Source organism: Hydra vulgaris, chromosome 11, assembly GCF_038396675.1.
Source record: "Hydra vulgaris chromosome 11, alternate assembly HydraT2T_AEP".
Lineage (NCBI taxonomy): Eukaryota > Metazoa > Cnidaria > Hydrozoa > Anthoathecata > Hydridae > Hydra > Hydra vulgaris.
Genome location: NC_088930.1, coordinates 32,855,584 through 32,877,441, shown reverse-complemented (window position 1 = coordinate 32,877,441; position 21,858 = coordinate 32,855,584). Strand labels below are relative to the sequence as shown.

At 25.6% G+C, this 21,858-nt stretch overlaps 1 protein-coding gene across 1 annotated transcript; it reads left to right on the top strand.

Moving 5' to 3' along the window:
• The first annotated feature begins 445 nt into the window (after nucleotides 1-445).
• LOC100200791 (tricarboxylate transport protein B, mitochondrial) lies at nucleotides 446-21,217 on the top strand. Its single transcript, XM_065810813.1, has 7 exons — nucleotides 446-558; nucleotides 4,107-4,289; nucleotides 10,860-11,067; nucleotides 13,333-13,556; nucleotides 16,927-17,147; nucleotides 19,243-19,316; nucleotides 20,986-21,217. The coding sequence occupies exons 2-7, from the start codon at nucleotides 4,190-4,192 to the stop codon at nucleotides 21,098-21,100; spliced, it is 942 nt and encodes a 313-aa protein (XP_065666885.1). The 5' UTR covers nucleotides 446-558; nucleotides 4,107-4,189; the 3' UTR covers nucleotides 21,101-21,217.
• The last annotated feature ends 641 nt before the right edge of the window (nucleotides 21,218-21,858 follow it).

The following is a 21,858-nucleotide window of genomic DNA, read 5'->3' as shown; positions in this document are numbered from 1 at the left end:
TACAATATCTACACTGAAAATCTTTTTGAGAAAATTGTTTCAGAATCAAAAGTTGGAACTTCAATAAATGGGGTAATCACAGGTGTCATTGCGTATGCTGATGATATAGTTTTACAAAGCTCCACTATATCTAGATTTCAGAGACTAACATTGTTCAAAAGTATGGAATATCGAACTTTATTAATAATATATACTTTCTCAAAACGTTTCAAATGTGACTTGTTTTTTCCCGTGAACTCTTCATATTGATTATAATCAAATTATTCACATAGTAGGAATAGGAAGGAAAAAAATATTTTTAAATTAAATAACTTTTTGACTTGATTCTCGTTTCTAATGTTTAATTTAAGTTACAAAAATGAACATCGGAAACTATGATAAGTTAAAATCATTCTCTCGTAGAGCGAAACAAACAAATATGAACGTTTTTAACAACAGCTTGTATAACCTTAAATAATCAAAGGTTTCAATTTTACTTAAAATTTTAATTGCGGAATTTTAAAAGGAGCTACTTTAATCAGATTTGTTAAAAACTTGGAACATTTTGTTTGGAACCTGGTAAAATAGAAATTTTATTTTTCGATTTTTTATTGCGCATAAAAATTGCATATTTTATAAATCTGTTCTTTAAGTACATAGAGCACTTACAATCTTATCAAACTTTACGCTGTAAACGTAAATATCAAGTATGTGATAAGGCAGTTTAACGTTATTTAACTGACAATATGTTTCGTAACTAAAAATAATTGTTCAATTACTAGAAATAATCGTTCAATAACTAGAAATTATCCTTCAATAACTAGAAATTATTGTTCAACAACTAGAAATATATGGGTATTGTGGTTTATCCTTATTCGGCTAATTGCTGTATGCAGGCCACATACCCGGGCCAGTGAAGACAAGTTCAGCTCACTAAAGTGCATCATCACCCGCTTCGCTGACCAAGAGAAAGTGAAGTTTAGTACGAACAAAGTATGTTAGAGTCAATGTCAGAAGAAGTCGAGTTAGAAAGATAGCATAGAGAAAGCGAACAGATAAATGCATAGGATGTAAGAATGTACAGTTCATACTATTAATTAGATAACCTAATTGATGCATTAGTATAAACTTAGTCATCATTGACTATGACATTTGTTTATACTTATTAAAACTAGAAATATATGGGTTTTAAGTGATCATACTTAACTTACAATATTTTTTTGCATTTGTTTTTTAAATAAAAAGATCTCTGCTACCTAGTTTTGCATCCAATTAAAGCAACCGTGATAATCAATTAAAACAATCGTAATTTCCAATTAAAACTTTTAACGAATGCGCAATCAAACAAAATCTGAACAAAACTTTAAACTAATTTAATTTCTGCACACAGAAAATCAAATAAGTTAGAAGTTTGACAAATAAAAAATAAATTTTAATGCACTGTAACGCATACAATGGATTAAAATAAGTTATTTTTCATAATAAACTTTTAAAGGGTAGCTTTTACTTGGTTTAAAAGTTATTTTTTTTTTAACTTTTATTGGTTTAAAAGTTATTATAATTCATTTTTTTACTATAATTAAAATTTAGAGAATTTCGATCTGTATCTCAGAACCTCAGACTTAAGTAAACACGCTAAAAAAATGCTTCAAAGTTCTGAGTAAAATACAATAATTGTATTAGGTAGAGACAAGAGGAGTCAGTTGCAGTGGTAAAAATTGCTTTATTGCGTTTCCACGTTTTACTGTTGTAATAATCATTGTATTAGTGATAGTCTTAGAAAAGGTAAGTAATACCAAAATAATGGGGATAAATTTATCATTACACCGCAGTAAATCGAAACATTCTTTTAGAACTGCATTCTTTACATACCGCTGTACCAACGATAGTTATTATACTTTATTTCTTTTTAAAATTTAGATTTATTTCCTTTTAAAATTTAGTTAAAAGCTTAAAATCAGCTTTAACACCTGATTTTAAGACAACGTCATAAACTTTTTAAAAAAAAGTCAAGTACATAAAAAACTATGATGTTTTTAATTGAATAAATGCTAACAGTGTTAGTCTATAGTGAGACTAAGGTAATGTAAACGTTAAACGCTTTAAAAAAATTTAAATTAATATAATAACAAATATAACAATGAAGTATAATAATGATATTATTTAAAACAACAAATACTGTTTTTTAAGTCGGTATAAATCAGTTATTTACCGGACGTATCGCGTGTGGCGTAAATAGCAGCAATTGTGTTTCTATATTTATTATGTTATTGTCATGAAGCACTTGAAATATATATATATATATATATATATATATATATATATATATATATATATATATATATATATATATATATATATATATATATATATATATATATATATATATATATATATATATATATATATATATATTTATATATATATATATTTATATATATATATAAATATATATATATATATATAAATATATATATATATATATATATATATATATATAAATATATATATACGTATATAAATATATATATATCTATATAAATATATATATATATATATTTATATATATATATATATAAATATATATATATATATAAATATATATATATATATATTTATATATATATATATATATATATATATATATATATATATATATATATATATATATATATATATATATATGTATATATATATATATATATATATATATATATGTAGGTGTAAGCCTAGTTTTAGTCATGCAATCATATTCACAGTCTTTTCTTTACAATTGCTAAAAGATTCTCTATTAGCTTGAGATCTGGGGAATTACCATATCATTCAAGTGTTTTAATATTGTTTTCTAACATGGGTTTCTTGGCTTTTTAAGATTATGGCTAAATCCTGCTGTAGTATTTTGTTTCCATTTAGATCAGCACCTTTAAAATTAAGTGTATTTGTAGAACCTCAATGTAGGTGTCAGAGTTCATTATGCCAGTAACTGGGTAGAGTGTTCCTTGTCTAACAGCAAAAACAACAAATGAAAGCATCTATTTGGGATGCATGACATGCAGTTCAATGTGTTTAGCAAAGCGTTAAATAAACTGTGACCATCGGCCTTGCACTTCAAAATGTGACTCATTCAATAATAAAACCTACATTCAATCAATCATTAAATAAGTTAACAATTATCAAGTTTTTTCAATTTATTAGCTTCGGTTTTCAAGTAAAGTATGATTATATAAATACAGTTCCTGGTAAAATAAACACCAGTTAACTTGAACTTTTTTTTATCTTAAATTGTTTTTTATAGCTGCTTGAAAGCAAGAACAATTGTTTCACTTTGCTAAGTTGAACATTCATTTAGGGATCCTGGCCACTTCCTATGTGTACTAAATTAGTCGTCAGTTAGTCACTTGAAGACTTTTATTTTCCACCATATTTTCCTTGTCTTAATGGTGATAAGCTGACAGTTGTAATCTAATCCTTAAACTAAGTTATCTGTAGAGTGGTTTACTGAACACAATATGACTATTTCCAGATTCATAAGAATATTAAATCAAAGTTAAGATTCACTTTGCTTTAATATTCTTATGAAACTGGAAATAGCCATATTATGTAAGAGATCTTTATCTTGGTTTTTCTATGTTTATTTACTTTTATTATCCTTCTAATCATGGTTAAATTGTAGAAAACATGGAATAAAACATCAAACAAAAAGAAAATATATTCAATGCAATTAACTTTCATAATACTGTATATACTCCACTTCCCTGGTAGTACCGCACTCAACTTGTTTTTCAACGCAGCGACCTTGTTTGTCAAGGTTCGTGTTTCAGAGTTATAGAGTTAAGACAAGCCTTTTTGGCCTTGGGGAGGTGAATTAACAAAAAAACAAAAAAACATCAAAGCTTTAGAATTCTATACTAATTTTGTATTTTCCTCATACAGTTTTTTCAGCTGTCTGTCACCTTTTTCTTGCTCTTCAACTTTCTCTTTAACTTTTTATTAGCTCACAAATTAAATAGTGACTATTTTTGTCAAAAGTAAAACTATTAAAAAAAAGGTAAGTAGTATTAGTACTTTCTACAAATAACTTTTTTCTACTAGCATAAGGAAATTATTGTATCAATTATCTTTTTCAGTTAAAGGTGAATTTGAATTTGATGTATTTATGAACTAAGAGTGCACAAAATATTTCTTTAAAACAGCCAAAAAAACTGACATCATGACTTCTGTACCTGTGCCATCTGTTAAAAGAACTACCATCATGGCATCACCATTAGGTTCTGCTAGGAAAAAGCACCCAGGAAAAGCTATTATGGCAGGTATTAGATTTTTTTTCATTATTATTATTATTATTATATAATCACTGCTTGATTCTAGGGGCTTTAGGTTGAATTTCTAAAGACATGATGTTTCTCTTCAGATTTTATTAATATGTATATGTATGAGCTGGAATGTGTTCAAAATAAAATCGAAAGCGTTTCTTCGTAGCCCAAAATTGATATTTTCTGAAACCCAGAAATTAGCGTTTAAAAAACAATATTAATTTTATTATTTAAGCTTACTTTTATTACAAAAATCATAGAAAGCTACGTGACATTTCATTTTTTTTGTCTTCAAAATGTGGTTAACTTAATATATAATAATACCTTAAATAGTTTCACTAATAAAGCTCTTAAAGCGGTTGATTACTTATTTAGAAATATTGTAAAAAATTTTACAACTTTTTTTATTTTATTTTGTAAAAGTTGTAACTAATTTTTATAACATTTTTAATTAATAAACATTTATTTTAAGTAACAATAAATATAGATAAATATTACATATCAAATGGATCATCTTTTAAGGAAAAAAAATCATAATGAATCTAGAGATTCAGTTTGTTTTTGTTGCTGTAATAAAACAGACAACTACTCTCTTCGCAGTATGCTATCATTGGTGACACTAGTTTGAGACTATGTACATGAAGGATTCAGTTTTGATATAAATGCATTTCCTACTGGACTTAGTTCCCGTTGCAAAAATGCTCTCTATGCCAAAAAGGTTATTATATTTTATAAATATTTGATTATATTTATTAAATTTTTTCTAAAATAGTTCACTAAAAATACAAACAATCTTGTTCACAGCAAGGAAAGCCTGTAAAAATGATAGAAGAGGTTTGGAAAAATGGGAGAGAGTTACTTATAAAGGTAGGAAAGATTTCTCCAACTGATCAATGCTTATGTCCAATTTGTTGTATAGTATCAGACAAGCGCAGCCACAAGATTTTTAACTTAAGAGATTATATCATTGAGTCAAATGAAAATCTCTGCATTGAAAGATTAAACTCATTCTGCACAGATTGTTTTCAACTAGTAGGAAAGGGCATTAGGCACCCATGCACAAGAACATCAGCTGTTCAAAATGCTAAGAATCTTATTCTTTCCAAAGATAAAAAGATGCCAGAGCATATAACCTTAACTGTTTTAAAGTTTCTAGTCTGTTCCAAAAAAGCTCCAAAAAAATAATGTAATCTCTACTGATACAATATTTGATATTAAGAAAAATCATGATCTGCCTGAAAATGTTGTTCATGATATTCTTAGAGATTTACGAAAAGATCTTGGTTGTTTAGGTGTCTAAATATTTTATAACATAATTTAAACGGCAGTACATTAATTATTTTTTTTCAAAAAATCTATAATATTTAATATATCACATTGATTTTTCACAGTATGATTTTTCACAATTAGGTGTTGAAAATAATTCAATTGCTATGGTTATGAAGTGGTCTCATGCTCTAGATAAGTTTTAAAGTTATAAAAAAATTGTTTTTTTTAAATGAAAAGGAAGATGAACTTGAAAACTCAGTGTTGAAAGATGTTGTATACATTAAAGATCTCACCAGACTCGTTCAAGAAATCTGCTCTCTACGTGGATTCTATGAAAGCCATTGTTAGAGTTGGAATTGACGGAGGACAGGGTTCACTGAAGGTTTAGTAACTTAACCTACTTTATATCACTCAAATAAAAGAAATAAAATTAGAATTATTATTCAATTGTGATTAATTTTCAGATTATAATGAATGTTTTTGATAAAACAAAGTTAGAGGAGCAAAATAGAAATGAGAAAGACTCAGGAGTGAACAAGGTGATAATTCTGGCTTTGGCACTTAATGTCAAAGAGAATAACCATATACTTGGAATGCTTACTAAATTAATTAATCTACATCAGCTCAAATTTTTTTGGCTTCTGACCTAAAGCTCATAAACTTAGTTCTTGGCATATCAGTAAAAGATTTTGCTTAATTTTATTAATTTTTACAAGTAGCTATTAAAACATTAAATCTCAGAATAATAAAATAATTTATTACAGAGTCATGGTGGAAAACATGCTTGTTGTTACTGTACTGGTACAATAAGCTCATCAGGTGACTTGAGAACTTTTGCCTCCTTAAGTTCAGATTACTATTTGTACCAAGATGCAGGATATCCTTATAAGACTATGCAATTATTCAATAATGTTATTAACTCATGTTTGCTTGAGGAAGATCCTAGAAAATTTATTCTTGATAATCCCTCCTCTGGAACTTCACATGTATGAGCATATTGTGATAAAAATTGTTGGCATTCTTTTAGTTAATGAGAGTCTGAAATCCTTTTTGGACAAAAATACCGTAATGTGGTATGGTTATAATGGTGGCAGATTGGATGGACCCAACTGTGGTAAGGTTCTCAAATTATAAGATGAAATGATGCTGGTAACACCAATTCAGTTATACCCCTGCGTTGGAACCCTGCAGAAGTTTAGAAAAGGTAACAATTATATATATATATATATATATATATATATATATATATATATATATATATATATATATATATATATATATATATATATATATATATATATATATATATATATATATGTATATATATATATATATATATATATATATGAATATATATATATATATATATATATATATATATATATATATATATATATATATATATATATATATATATATATATATATATATTCTAATCATATACTTAAAATTTTTCAGTTGCAAAAAGTTATTTTGGCACGATGCTAAAACCTTAATACAGTAAAGATGTCTCGCAGTTTATTGAATCTGCTAAATATTTAGAATACTATTGTAAAGACGTGGATGTACTAATACTATTGTACATCCGAGGCTGTACATAAAAATTTAACAAAAACATAGAAGCGCTATGCTGTCGCAGAGACTAACAAAAACCATCGATTGAAACTTAAAAAGTTGCTTCCACCTATAGCTCTATGAGAATTTAAATTAATTAAATTGAAATTCTTTAACTTATTTATATAATATATATGAACTTATTGTTTAATTAAAAAAAGAAAAGTTTTTGATTTAATTTTATTTTGCTTTGAAACCTGTAATGCATATAATGGACCTAAAAATACTAATTCTAGTTGCACTTAATCCGTAAAGTCATTAAATCATTAAAGGTATTATTATATATTAAATTAACCACATTTTGAAGAAAAAGATAATGGATGGGTTTCTATGATTTTTTTAATAAGAGATAATAATACAAATTGTTTTTGAAGCACTATTTTCTGGATTTCAGAAAATATCAATTTTGGACTAAGAAGGAACGCTTTCGATTTTATTTTCAACACATTCCAGCTCCTACATATAGATATTAATAGAATCTGAAGAAAAACTTCATGTCTTTTGAAATTTAACCTAAAACCCTTAGAATCAAGCAGTGTAATACTAGTATAATATAAAAATATCGAAGTTTTATAATATATTAAATTTACCAATATATTATTAACCAATAACATAGAATAACTTATGTAATAATAACATTGTTGGTTTAATTGTTTCTGTAAAGAGGCTTATAGATTTAAGCACTTTAAGCACTATAGTTGTTTTTTTAAAAGTTTTTTGATTATATAATTTTTAAGATTTTTTTATAATACTAAGTTACTATGGAAAGCTGTTGTTATTATTTTCTTTTAATTGTATTTAACTTTATTTGAGACTATCTTATTCAGCAAATAAATTGGTGAGAAAAGTTATATTGCTGTATAAATAGATTGCTACTTTAGTGATCTCATCTGAGTAATAAAAATGTCTTCAAAAATGTAATAAGGTATTAGTAAGTGAATGGGGCCCCAGCTCTGACCCTGGACTAAAATGAGACTTTTTACAAGCCCAGTTGATAGCTGGGGCTAGGAAAAAATTTATAATACTTAATATATTTTAAATTTATGCTCACATTTACTATTTTTAAAATACTGGCATATATTTATATATATTTTTTAAACTAATTTATTTCCAACAAGGTTGCAAGCAACCACTATTAAGTTATGAGTTACTAGAAAATTAATAATAGCAACAGATATAGTAAAAGGATGTGACTTTGCTGAATGACAAGCCAAACAAGAATGAGTTTTGTTTGATCAAAATAGAGATGGTAGTTCATTGAACAACGATCATAATAGTATTTGCAACAAAAAAAAAGAAAAAGAAATGCAACTTTATGATAAAGCAGATCCAACTACATTTACAATCTACTTTCAGGCCTTGTCTGAGAGTGAAAGGTTGTTGTTTGCCAATATAGGAATGTCTTTTAAAAAACGTTTTTTTTAGAGTTAAAATCTTCAAGCCACTTTAGTGAGTAAAAATTCACTGCTTGTTCTAAGCAAAAAAGTTAAGTTATTATGAATAAAAAAGAGAGGAGAACTTTGAGAATGACTGTGTTTAAAAAGAAATGATTTAGTAATCTCTAAATCTTTATATAAAGCAACTAATAATATAGAGAAGATTTGTTGTAAAATAACAATTTTACAACAAATCTTCTAACAAGAGAGGTCTCTAACAAGAGAGGTCAGTGTGCTTTTTAGAGTTTTTAAATATTGGAACTTATTTAGGACTTATTAATATTTTAGCAAAAATCGAAAAGGGTTTTGGAGAACACTTTTGTAAGACTATGATGGAAGTATTGTCTGAACCAGGCTATTGACTTTAACATCAAAAGCTAAAGTGATTTGGATGTTTAATGGTGGGTTCATGATGCCACAAATCGTTTTTTCTTTTTAATAAGCGTTGGCGTTTCTTTGTTTATTGACAAACGTCTAATTTATTAGATATATGTCAAATAAGGGAGTTTTGTTTTTAAATAATTTTTATCCTAGTTAATAAATTATTAGATATATGTCAAATAAGGGAGTTTTGTTTTTAAATAATTTTTATTCAATAAATTATTAAATATATCAAAGATGCTTTTTAATCAATCAAATTTAATCAATTTTTTATTTTTCAAAACAATTTTTCACGCATTTGCAAAGTGCGCACAAATTCATGATAATATATAATGATCTAATGATTGTAAACTGTCCATTGATACAAAATAATGAATTTTTTAAAATTTAGTTAGTTAAATTTATTTACAAATAAAAAATTGTATAAACTTAAAATAAAATAAAAGTTCGCTTTGACATTTCTTTTTTAAAACCTTTAAAAATGATAATATCATATTCAGTATTTAATAATATTTTAATAAAAATATCATATTATTGGTGTTGTTAAAGGCCCAATAAAAAATGAACTTATTGACAGATTTCAAACCTATGGAGTGGCTAATTTTATTAAATTTAACACTTAAATTAAACTCAGTTTCAATCATTTGCTAACTAATTAACAGTTTCTAAGCTTACATATGGACTTGAGCTATACAAATTTAGCACCAGGTCTCTTAGCAACATAGATGCTGTTGGAAGAGCAGTTTTAAAATCTATTTTTTGTATCTAAAAATATAGTAAAAATTACCTGTGCTCATTTTTTAAAATAGAGGATATTACAACTATTCTCCTTAAAAACAAATTAAATCTATTTATTAGGCTGTTAAAAGATCTAACTTGCTATTCACTAATATTGAAGCATTTACTGGCAACACAAAAAAAAATCTTTTACAAATGAAGTGATTGCTACATGCACTACTTTTGGTTTAAACTTTCAGTGATAAAAGGGAAAAAAAATTAAATTTATACAGCCTATGGAAAACTACCAGCCAATGTTGCAACAGTATTAAAAGAATCATTCTAGTTATGGAACCTAAACGAACAAAGAGTGCTTATTAAAACTTTGATAGAGGAGAATGCTCCAAAAACACTAAACCAATAAAGTGTGGAAAACATACTATCTAGTTGTTAGTACTTATGGCTAACAGGATGAGTACAACCATTAGATTCAAAATTCAAATTAGAGGAAAAGTTCTTTGAAATTCTAAAATGGTTATTTTTCCTGGTTTTTTGTATCCATTAGCTCCAAAAATGTATAGAGGATTATGGAGGACTTTTAAGAAAAATTATGAATTTTAGGTTTGAAAACAATCAAATTTTTAACCTGCAGTCCTTATTTATAATGGTGGCAAGGACTCCGGACTAAAAACAATAGGTTCCAAGTCATAAAATCTCATGAATTTTTTTGTTACCAGAGATCAGAAGTCACTCAATACTTTTAGAGCTTCTGGATGCCAGAGACCAAGAAAAAATAGATATTCAATGATACTAAAAATATTGCCACAAGACTTATAAAATTTGGTTGGTACACAAGTTGGTAAAACTGAGTAAAATACTCAGTTAAATAATGTTGTCATTAATTAAAAAAAAAAGTTTTTAATAAAAAAAAAGGGAACAAAATTAATTGCTAGTTACCTTCTTAACATTTTTTACAATTTTTACGGGCTTAATTCAGTGCACAACAAAGTACACATTTGTCATTTGAATATTTTGTTTTATTTTACAAATTTTAATATAAATTTTTTTTTCTTTTCTTTAATTCAAAGAAAAAAAAAATATATAAGTTATAGAATGATTAAAATATTTTTTTTTGAAATTTTTTTTATAGGTGGAATAACAGGAGGTCTGGAAATACTGTGTACTTTTCCAACAGAGTATGTTAAAACACAATTACAATTAGATTCACGTGCTGCAGTGCCTAAATACACAGGTATCTTGAATTGCATCTCAGTTACAATAAAAAATCATGGTTTTTTTGGGTTATATCGAGGTCTTAGTTCACTTCTTTATGGTTCTATACCAAAATCGTCTGTGAGGTAAATTCTTTTTTCTTTGTGTTTACTATTATTTTTGTGACTGCACAAAAAAAAAAGCAAATATACAGTTTATTAAATTGCTTTAAAGTCTTTTTACATTAATTTCTACATTTTTACATCAAGATAAACACCCAATGTTAAAATATTTGTTTTTAAAAATTATAAAAAAATATATATATTTATAAAAATAATTTTAAATAAGAAAGGAACTCCAATAATGTTTTTAACCCCTATTATTTATAAAATCATATTATTTAAATTATTTTTTATAATTCAATAATTGTTTTAATATTTGTCATTATTCAGAAATATATTGGAACTAATGTTATATTAAAGTATTTTGTAAAAAAAATTTTTTTTTTTTGAATTTATGTTAATAAAATTATCTACAAGCTTTATTTAAATTAAAGTCATATCTTTTACAAAATAGTTTTTTTTTTTTTTTTTTTTAACAAAATGTATAAAAACAAAAATGTTATACTGATCAGAATTTATATCGGATTTAGCTTTATTAACAAAAGTTTATATATAAATGTTTAAATATAAATCCTAAAATATTAATATATTACAAAACATTAATCATGTTAATAACATGAACATTTCTTCTTTTCTTAACAAGTATACTTTTTATCACTATTCAAATTGTAAGTTATTAAAAAGTTAAAAATTGTAAGTTATTAGAAAGTTAAAAATTGTAAGTTATTTAAACCTAAGCCTAAACCTATAATATATAATATATAAACATAAGCATGATAAAAGACTTAACAATGAAAATAAAAAGTTATTAGAAAGTTAAAAAGATGGTTAAAGAGCAAGAAAAACCTAAGCATGATGAAAGATTTAACAATTTAAATAAAAAGTTAAATTAGGTAATTGAATATATAGTTATACAGTTTTCCTTAAAGGTCAATATTGAAGGATAGCGGAAGTATTGTATTGAAGGATAATCCGAGAAGAAGAGGAGTAATATTGTTGCCATTCATCAAAATAGACATAATTGGCATAATTAAATATTAATATTGTGACAATTAAGGCATAATTTATTTTATTACTCATTTATTAACCATATTATTTCTATTACCCTAATTTTTTGATATTGTGATAATTATAAGCAGAAAACAATTGGAAACTATTGAAATTGAAAACAATTGAGCATTGAAAACAATTGTTCTGGTTAAAATTCACCAAATTCAAAAGCAAGATCTTGTTCATGATTGATTGTTTGTTTTCAAGTGATTAAAATGATGACTTACTGGAGAATGTTGCGTTACTAGTTAAAAAAGCAACTTTTCTTCAAATTTTTAGGAGTCCTCTTTTTGGGAAAGATAATATAATCAAACCCATTATTAAAGATGGTAGATATCTTGCCTTTGTTAATGACAAGAAGCTTTTTCAAAAGCTTTTAAAATGTAACTTCTGAGATAAAATATGAAATTTAATAACTTAAAAATTAATTAGTACTTTGTGCTTTCTCAAATCAATACAAAAAGAAAACATTTTCGTATTGATTTTCAACAGAAAAAGTTTAAAATTTTTTATAAATTTTAAACTTTTTCTGTTGAAAATTTTATATAATTTATAGGAGGTAAGGAAATATTTGTTTAATTTATCTATTTATAACAAATTATTTCTAAGATTTCTAAAACATAAATTAAACATAAATTATGCTGACCTTTAGTTATAGACTATTAGTTGTAGGTTGAGTTATATTTTAAACTGGGTTTTTTTTAGAAATTATTACTTAACATAAGATCAGAAATATTATGTGAATAATAACAAGATCAGAAAATTTATGTGAATAATAATAATTATAATAGATATAATTACAAGATAGGAAATTGCTTTAGTTATTTTTGAAATATATTTTAGAAATTTTATTAAAATATACTAAAAGTTGTGTTATTATTCAAAATTTTGTCCCAGTATTTGTCTTATTTTGTCAAACTGATAAAGTTCCTACTTGAAATTCATCAAATCTTTTAAATTTAGAAAATTATTTACAAAATAGTTTTTGATTAATAGGTTCGAATAAAGTATAATTTTTAACACACTTTTTTGAAATTAGCATATAAATACTATTTAATTTGTACTTTGTAACCTAATTTTATACCAATTTTTATAAACCTATTTACATTTTTTAATGAATATATTAGGTTACATTATGCAACATTTTACATTATATGGTAATTACCTGAAATGACTTTTCTTTTATATAAGTGTGATAAAAATCAAAGACTATGCTAAGTGTTTTTATTCTTTATTCAGATTTTCAACATATGAGTTCCTGAGAAATAGAATGGCAGATTCACATGGTAAACTCACCCATTCAGCTACACTTATGTGTGGGTTAGGTGCAGGAGTGGCTGAGGCTGTACTTGTTGTTTGCCCAATGGAAACCATAAAAGTGAAATTCATACATGATCAAACACAACCGAATCCTAAATACAAGGGATTCTTTAGTGGCGTTTATACTATCATTAAAACAGAAGGTGTTACATTTTTTTACAATTACATTTTTTCAAATTGATTTTAATACTGTTATAAATTATTTCTTACTATAAAACTTAGGACTAAAAAAATAAGAAAATAAAAACTTTTCATAAAAATTGTTTTTTACAAATTCATTTAGTTTTAATTCATAGAAAGGAACTTAAAGAGTTATAAATGCTTTTAGTTTCAAGTTTTTGCTTTTTTTAAAAAAATAATCAGAGATTACTGGTAATGTTGTCCATTAACTTCTGTTTGATTTTTATTGCGATTTTCTTGGTAATCATTTTGCACTGAATTAATAGTCTTGCTCTAAATTAATATTTTTATGCAAATATTCTTTGTCAATAACGCAGTTTATTTTTATGGCATGAACAAAAAGCTACACGAAGTTGTCAGGCAAAAAAGACAACAACAAAGGAATACAGTGTAATTAAATGACTCTCTTGAATATAAATTTCTGATTCAAAGCTGATGGCATCACAAATTCCTTCTTTTTATTTCACAACTACAAATTGCTTGTCAATAAAATAATTTTTTTACAAATTTGTATTTAAATTTGTTGCTTACACTGCCGCGAGCAATTAAAGTGTAAGATTTTTCACCATGAAGTTGACTGAAGTCGCATTTTATTTAAGGCATCATCAAAATGCAGCCATTTAGTTTTGTCAAAACTTGCATGTAAAATTTTTATTCTTCTGTTTTGGCAGTGAAGTTTTGGCAGTGTTTGTCATAATGATTTTGGTATTTAGTTGCTCAAAAAGACTAATTGTAATATTTCTTTATTTCTAACAAAATATTCCAAAACTTTATAACTCTATAACCTTCTAGCAATAAATATTATTGCAATTATTGCAACTTTAAGGTTTTAACTTTTATTTGTAGGTCTTTAATGCATTTTCTTCATGAGTGTGCAAGATTTTTTCCAATTTTTAACTTGTTTTTATGACAGAAAAAAAATTATTTGAATCTCTTTTGTTTATGTTTTTTACAACTATATATTCTAAATATTAAAGTTTAAAAATTAATGTGTCTGTGACTGTTTTTATGTGCTCTAAAAATTCTTTAGTTTTTTCCTTGAACATAAATTCTTTGGAATTCGTTCCCTTCATCTTATTTTTATGATTCATATAATTTGCAATCTTTTCTTCAAGTAACTTCCTCTTTTATCTTCTAGTAACTTCCAACTCTAATAGTGGTTGCTTGCAGCTTTTTTGGAAGTGAAGGTGTTTAAGAGTATTATTATTTTTTGAATGTATTAGGAGTATATTTTGAAGGAGGTTTTTCTTTCTCATTTTTTTCAATTTCATGCTTTATACCATTAAATTCAGGCTTTATTTCAAACCATTTAGGTATAAAATTGACAAATTTGTTTATGTATAAAACCACTTAGGTATGAAATTGATGATTTTGCATATGTATAAAACCATTTAGGTATGAAATTGACGATTTTGCGGTAGTGGTGTAGTGGTAGAGCACTCGCTTCATAAGCGAGAGGTTCCGAGTTCGATTCCCACCACGTCCCTGGTAGTACCGCGCTCAACTTGTTTCTCTGTGCAGCGGCCTTGTTCGTCAAGGTTCGTGTTTCAGAGTTATAGAGTTGAGAGAGGGTTATAACCACAAGTAGCCTCCTCATCTGTAGTGGCCTTCTTGGCCTTGGCGAGGTGAATTACAAAAAAAAAAAAAAAAAAAAAGATATGTATATGATATTAGTGTTGAGCTAAAAACTTTTTTTTGTTGTTGTAATGTTTAGATAAGTGTAATTATATCCTTTAAGCAGTTTGATAAATGAAGTAAAAAATGTTTTAATTAAAAAAATCTCATTTGTTACATATTAAAAGTATAAAAATGTACTCGTTATTTTACAAATAAAATATATTCAGATAAAAATAAAAAAAAGAAGAAAAGGTAAGCATATGTTAAATTTTATTAGGAATCTAACCTTGTTAATAAAAATAATCAGGATAATACTAGGATAAACATTTTAATAAAATAGTTGGCAACCAAATAAAAAACGTTTTTTTGTTACAATAATAAAAAAACAGTTATTATCAATAGAGTTGTTTTAATGAAGAAAAAAAAGCAAAATAGAAAAAGCTGCATAAGAAAGAAAAACCATTATGCAGAGTGATGCTTGACTTGAAACCAATAAAAAGGAATAAAAGCATCTATGCCTGCCTAAATCCAAAAGATTACATAGGAGACCAAATCACAGAATGAATCCCAGTCAGCCTTAAGTAAGAATTATTGCAAAAAGGTATTATCTCAGATAGTTTGATTCTAGAGTCTTCTTGAAAATTGTTTGTATTGTCGTTAACAAAGACAAGTCTAAAATTCCACTTATATCCATTATTCATACATGGATCCATCTTGTTACCTCTCCCAAAGAAGGAAACTATTGACAGAGAAAGACAAAACTATTTGCAAAGAACTTTTCCTCTAATTCATCTCTTAAATTTAATGACCTTACTCAACATTGCCACTATTTATAAGAATGCATAATGTAAGATTATCTTTCACTGCTGACCTCTTATAAAGATCATATATCCAATATGTTGCAAAGTTCGCATCTGTTAAAGTTGCTTCTTTATATTGTGCTTGCCAGTTTTTTACTCTTAACTCCATTCTGTATTTTTTAAATCTTTTATCCATCACATTTACATACATTCATACATTCATACATACATACATACATACATACATACATACATACATACATACATACATACATACATACATACATACATACATACATACATACATACGTGCATCTATACATACACACATACATACATACATACATACATACATACATACATACATACATACATACATACATACATACATACATACATACATACATACATACACACACACATACATACATACATAAATACATACATACATACATACATACATACATACATACATACATACATACATACATACATACATACATACATACATACATACATACATACATACATACATGCACATGTTTTGTTACATACATACATATATGCACATGTTTTGTTGCAGATCAATTCAGGCAAACCAATGGAATTTGAATAGAACAATTTGTTTTTGTAAAATACACTAATTTTATTGAATTCTTATAGATTGTATGTTCTAAAAGTTACCTCTACACATTATATAATTTCAGTTATCCAATTAAATTGTTTTTTTATTTTTCAGTTTCTGCTTTAAAAATTTTGAATTGTTTTGTGCTTTCTGCTGCTTTAATACTCTAGTAATCAAACACTTAAACTTATTTTTAATCATGATTTATAATTTTTTATTAATATTATATTTATGATTAAATGTTTTTACAAATATGTTTTTATATTATATAAAATAGATTTTTGTATTTAGGACTTCATGGTACATATAGAGGACTTACAGCAACAGTATTAAAGCAAGGTTCAAATCAAGCAATACGATTTTTTGTGTTCAACAACTTGAAATCTTATTTTCAAGGTGATGACCACACAAAAGAGATAGGTCCAGTTAAAACATTTTTTATTGGAGGAATAGCAGGCGCAGCTAGTGTGTTTGGAAATACACCTATTGATGTTATCAAAACAAGGATGCAGGTATATATATGAGAAAAACAGTTTACATCCCACCAGATCCCTGGTAGTATTGCACTTAGCTTGTTCCTCCATGCAACAGCCTTGTTTGTCAAGGTTTGTCTTTTGGAGTCATAGGGTTGTGAGCAGGTAACAACATTTTGGTAAAAACAGTTTGCAGCCTTTTTGACTATAGTTACATCCTCTTTGACTATAGTTACATTCTCTTTAACTATAGTTACATTCTTTTTGACTATAGTGTCCCCCTTCACTATTGGGAGAATATAAATTTTTGTTACAAGCTGCTTGGTTTTGTTAATAAACACATTACATAATCATTGATAATAAGATTGTTTAGCTAATAGTTGTGAAAATAATTTTTTTGTGTATACATACTTATTATTGTCATATGTGTCACCAAAAAGATTTTCTTGTTAAATAATCTTGTCTAATAATATGGCATGGACTGTTAACAGGTTAACTCTTGTGCTAGAAAAAGCACAGAGTTAACCTGTTAACAGTCCATGCCATATTATTACGCAAACTTAAAGTGGTTTTCAAATGTCCATCTCGTAATATTACACAAACTAAAAGTGGTTCCCAAATGTCTATGCCATAAAATTACGGTTGTATGCATCTCCTTACATTTCCTTCTTATTCATCAGTAATTATAGGTCTACTTGTCACAAAATTTATTACTACATAATTACAAAGCTTTTGTTTCAATAATTCACTTTTACATGTGGAATAAAGAAATTTTAAATAAGGAAGTTCTTTCAGTGCAAAAATAATTATCAAAAAGTAAATATTTACTCACAAAAGGATAGAAAATTATACATTTGATGAATCAATAATGAAAAGATATATTTGATGAATGATTATTGAAAATGATAATAAAAGATTAGTGCTCAAAGATGGTGTGTAATATATTACAAACACAAAATTCGAAAAATGAATGTGTAGAATAAAACGTAGAACTTTTTGCAGTTCCATGCTTTTCCAATTATCATACAAGAAGGGAAAATTAGTGAATACATTTTTAAAATATTCTGTTTATATAGTATGATTTATATATTTTAAACTTGAATAATCACATTTTATAGTGTTTAATAATGTTAAAATAGTAAAAAACTTTTTTTTATTTAATTAGTAAAAAATCAAGATGATTTTAAAAACACGGGACATTTAGAGACCACTTCAAAAAAAAAAGCTGGGCTAATAGCGACCATATTTAAAAAAAAACCACTGGACTGTTAAAGGGTTAAAGTAAAAACAGATGTTTTTCCAAAAGATTACACTATTTCTATAAGGATAGATATAAATGTAAAGAAAAGGGGAGGGAGGTTTAAACTTATTTTTAGCTTGCATTGTGCCTAGTGGAGTTTAATGAGGTTTGGGGTTTAATGAGGTTTGGGGTTTAATGAGATTTTAGAATGGTTAAACTTATTTTGTTTTTTGTTTTCTTGTTTACTTTTATTTCTTAAATATTATTGCTTAAATATTATTGCTAAATCAGTTTAAATTATTTTTAATAATGTAAATAATTTTGAATAATTTTAATTTTTAGATATTAATAGTAATTTGGCTCATATACTGGATGTTATTAAATACATCAGTAATAAACATAATTGGTTCTGAGTACAATTCTGTGAAGCTAACTTCTTTTCATTTTATAATGAAATATTATAATACAATAAATGATAAACAAACAAAGCAATAAAATAAATTTAAAAAACAGCCCTGTAAAATGTATCTGTAAAATAAATCAAAAGTTTTATCTTTTCAATTTTAATAATATTTTAAATATACTTTTTGAATGAAATATCTGAATGTGAGTTTAAATGTTCTGATATAAAAAGATTTCGTTCTCTTTAACAGAGCCAAATTATTAGCTAACAATTTTTTTTTACTTTGACCATGTTTTGGTCAAAATGTTCAAGAAAAGTTATTTAAAGTCATGGATACACATGATATACATGAGACCATGGATGCTGTGAAGTATCACAGTGATTTTTCTATTATTATTGTGGATGAAAGAACCACGTAAGTAGCTGCCAAGAAATTAGCTATTTAGGTTTATTAAATAATTTTTAAAGTATTACATTTTTTTATTTGTTAGGGTTTGGATGCACATAAGTATAAGAATACATTAGATTGTTTGTTAAAAACATGGCGTGAAGAAGGACCGTTTGCGTAAGTACTATGTTGTTTTACTTTTTTTTACTGAAAGACGAACATAATAAAAAATTGTGGCAGCAATCTGGGAAAAAATTTTTATCATCATTTTAGAAAAAATTTAAAAATATTTTCTTATTTGCAAAATTTATATATTGCTCCCTCTTACAAAAATTATAAAACTTGTTAAAAATGAAATCATGCTTTTTAATTGTAATGTTTTACATAATCATGCATAATTTTTATTTTTTTGAATTTTAAACGCGCTGACTATTAATTATGTGAATGAAAAAATATTGTTTATTTCAAGTTGCTTCTTCAGTTATTTTCAAATAAACAACAGTAAGATTACTTTTCACTAATTTTAAAATTAAACAAATTTTTTTTATAAAAAAAAACTTTTATTTGGTAATTTAATAAATATTTTAACTTCAGATTAATGATAAGTTATTAAACAGCAGTTTAATAACAATTATCGAATATTACAATTAACTGTTACAATAAAGTAATTTTTTTAATTATTACTATATATTTGTGACAACATATTACTGTGCTATAACAAATTGCTGTCAAGTTATCTCTTAAAATTATTATGTTATTTAAAGTTATCTACTTGTACAATACAATGTTTAATTATCTCTATACAAATTAAATATACAACAAAACATGAAGTTTGTTGTAGAACGTAAAATTTCTTTTAAAATTACAATAATTTAATTACAAGGAGGTAAAGTTATTTAAATATTTTGTGTTATCAAATTTATGGACCACACATCAAAATGGAACAAAAAAATTTATCATGTAAGTAAAAAAGTAATCATGTAATCGGTGAATCTTTTGATTGTTCACAGTACATTAAAAATTTAAAGAAAAAAATATTTTTTTTAAAGCCTAACATTCGAAGGTCTCATGAATTTTGACTAGATTTAAAGAATGTGAATTTCAAGGTTGATATTTGTGTTTTTTTTGTTTGTTTTTTGAGCCAATAGAACTAATAGCTGGTAAAATTTTATGATTTTGTTGATTATAAAAACACCTGCGTAATAATGAAAAAAAAAAAAAAAACTCTTAAATGCATTTTTAAAGTTAATTATTTTCAAAGCCGCCCTTCCCCGCTAAAAAAAAAAGTTTTTTGGAAATGTTAATAATTTAACAAAAGTTTTGTTTTGGCCGTAGTAAAATATAAATATTGGTACATTCGCCGTAGTAAAATATAAATATTCGTACATTCTATGTCCCCTATGTCTTCGTTATCAAGCACTCTAATCAAAAGCAGAGTGTTTTCTTCTACAATAGTTATTTTCCCTTAGCTTCAAAATTTGGTTAGTGGTTTTAAGTGTATATAAACAAAGAGTTGTGACCCAAATAAAAAGAAATCTAAATAATAATTTATAATCTTTAATATACTAGATTATAATCTTTAAATATAAATTAAAAATCTCTTTGCCTCACGGCGATGTTTAATTGATCTATCATTTAAGGAAACCAATCCGTTAAGTCGAAAGAATAGATGAGTTTTCAAATTACTTGTTATTCTAAACAATCGAACGCATATAAAATATTTTGATGTATAAAGTTAAGAATTATTTGATTTGTAAAAAAGTTTTGAATTAAAACAAAATAATTAGATTTATTTGCATTTCATTTTTTTAAACTGTTGTGTACTGTAATTTTGATTTCAATTTAGTTTTTACAAAGGCGCCATTCCCAGATTGGGCAGAGTGTGCTTTGATGTTGCGTTTACATTTACTCTTTATGAACAGGTGATGAAGGGCTTAGATAAAGTTTGGATAACCGATTAAAGAGCTCATAAAACAACGAGTATTTCAGACACAATTGTTTCTAAAAAATGTTTTGAATAAAATATTTATAGATTTTTGTATAAAATATTTAAGTTTGACTTTTTTTTATCTATTTTATATATGTGTGTATGTTTTTGTGTATGTAAAATGTCTTGAGGGTGTAAAGGATTTTGGAAAAACTAAAATAAAAATATTTGTAACTAAAAACTCTTTTAAAATCATTTATTTTAATTTATTGGGTTTCAAACCCGACCTTTGTTTGCTTTTAAATTCAATAATATCCTATAGGATTTTTTTAGCTAGGGTTATTAACGTTATTAAACGGTCAAGTGCTGTTTAAGTTATTTCTAACGTTTTTTTACTGGATCCAAATGTAGAGTATTTCTCTACATTCGAAATTAGATTATTTTACAAGATCTGAAAAGTTGACCACGATTTATCTTTTCTTTGATTGCTTTGTTTATTTAACTTGTAGTAATATTTATATCTGCTTGTTGTTAATTGATTTTTTTTTAGTTCTTGGTTTTCGTTTGCTGCAGGGCATATTATAATATAATACTATAATTGGGAAAATTTGTGTAATCAATCTGTAATATTTATAGAAGTATATAGAAAATAATATGAAATGAATGGTCACGCATTTTGTAATAATTATTAAATAAAAAGTTAAAAAAATGTGTTATATTTTATTTATTATAAATATTTTAACTTGTTAACTTTTACCCTCACCCCGTCTATGGTAGTGCCACTTGTTTTTC